This window comes from Cariama cristata, unplaced genomic scaffold (genome assembly GCF_000690535.1).
Source record: "Cariama cristata isolate BGI_N322 unplaced genomic scaffold, ASM69053v1 scaffold22426, whole genome shotgun sequence".
Lineage (NCBI taxonomy): Eukaryota > Metazoa > Chordata > Aves > Cariamiformes > Cariamidae > Cariama > Cariama cristata.
Window position 1 is genome coordinate 1,684 of NW_009622984.1, and position 997 is coordinate 2,680.

The window sequence follows — 997 nt, forward strand, 5'->3', positions numbered from 1 at the left end:
GGAGTGACAGGGAACAGGCAGAGCTCTCGCTCCCACCCTGCACATGCAGTGCAGGGGGAAGGCAGGGCACAAGGTGGAGCGGAGAGCCCCCCTAGCACCCATGGGTGCCCGACAGCATAATAGCGGACCGCTGTAACACTGACCTTTGGTGAGCACCTTCAGGCTGATGCTCCGCGCTGCCGGTCCGGGGTGTTCAGGACATAGCAATTGTAGGTGCCCTCGTCCTCCAGCTGCACGTTTTTGAGGGTGAAGGACACATCGTACTTGGTGGGGTTCCCGGTGAATTCCACCCGGTTCCCAAAGCGATCCAGCTGCTTGTTCATGATCTTCATCCGGAACTGCAGGAACTGGGCAGCCCGCGTGGGAGAGGAGGTGAGACAGTGTTTGGCACGCCAGGCGCTCACCTTCCCCCGCCAGGCATCCCCCTCCCCTGCAGGTACCTCCACGAGCAGCATGGTCCCCGCTCAGCTCTGGCCCCCTCAGTGCCCAGGGACAGGGTCTCCTTGCGGTACTGCTCCCCCCTCAAACGGTACCGCTCCCCCCTCACGCCTGCCTGTCCTGCCACCTCAGGGCAGCTGCCCCGACCGCTGGTTCTTTACGCAGTCGGTTGCTATTTTTCCCTGTGGTGGAGGAGGGCCGGATAGCAGGACCACACATAAGGAGAAGGCTCGGGACCCCAAGGAATGCACATGACTGCTTCAAGCTGGTCCCGGGACCTCTCAGTGGACCCCCTAGTCCTGGCGAGACTCACCAGCTCCTCGGAGCAGTTCCCACACTCCTGGTACGTCCAGTTGAGGGAGAACTGCTTGTTCTCCACCTTGTAGCAGGAGTTGAAGGTGCAGGAGAGCTTCACGGAGGAGCCGTTCAAGGCGTTGATGGTGGCAGGAGCCATGACCTCCATGCCCAATCCCGCGGGCGCTGCCGCAAGCACAGAGAGCAAGAGCAGAAACGGAGGTGCGTTAGAAAGGGGGCACGAGCAGCCGTCCTGCTGGCTGTG

At 62.0% G+C, this 997-nt stretch overlaps 1 protein-coding gene across 1 annotated transcript in view; it reads right to left on the bottom strand.

Moving 5' to 3' along the window:
• SCN2B (sodium channel, voltage-gated, type II, beta subunit) overlaps positions 1-925 on the bottom strand; it is a 1,726-nt gene extending 801 nt beyond the window's left edge. Inside the window, 3 exon segments of the mRNA XM_009702567.1 lie at positions 144-170; positions 173-347; positions 752-925. Coding sequence (XP_009700869.1) covers positions 144-170; positions 173-347; positions 752-901 — 352 coding nt within the window. The 5' untranslated portion in view covers positions 902-925.
• Positions 926-997: the final 72 nt, after the last annotated feature.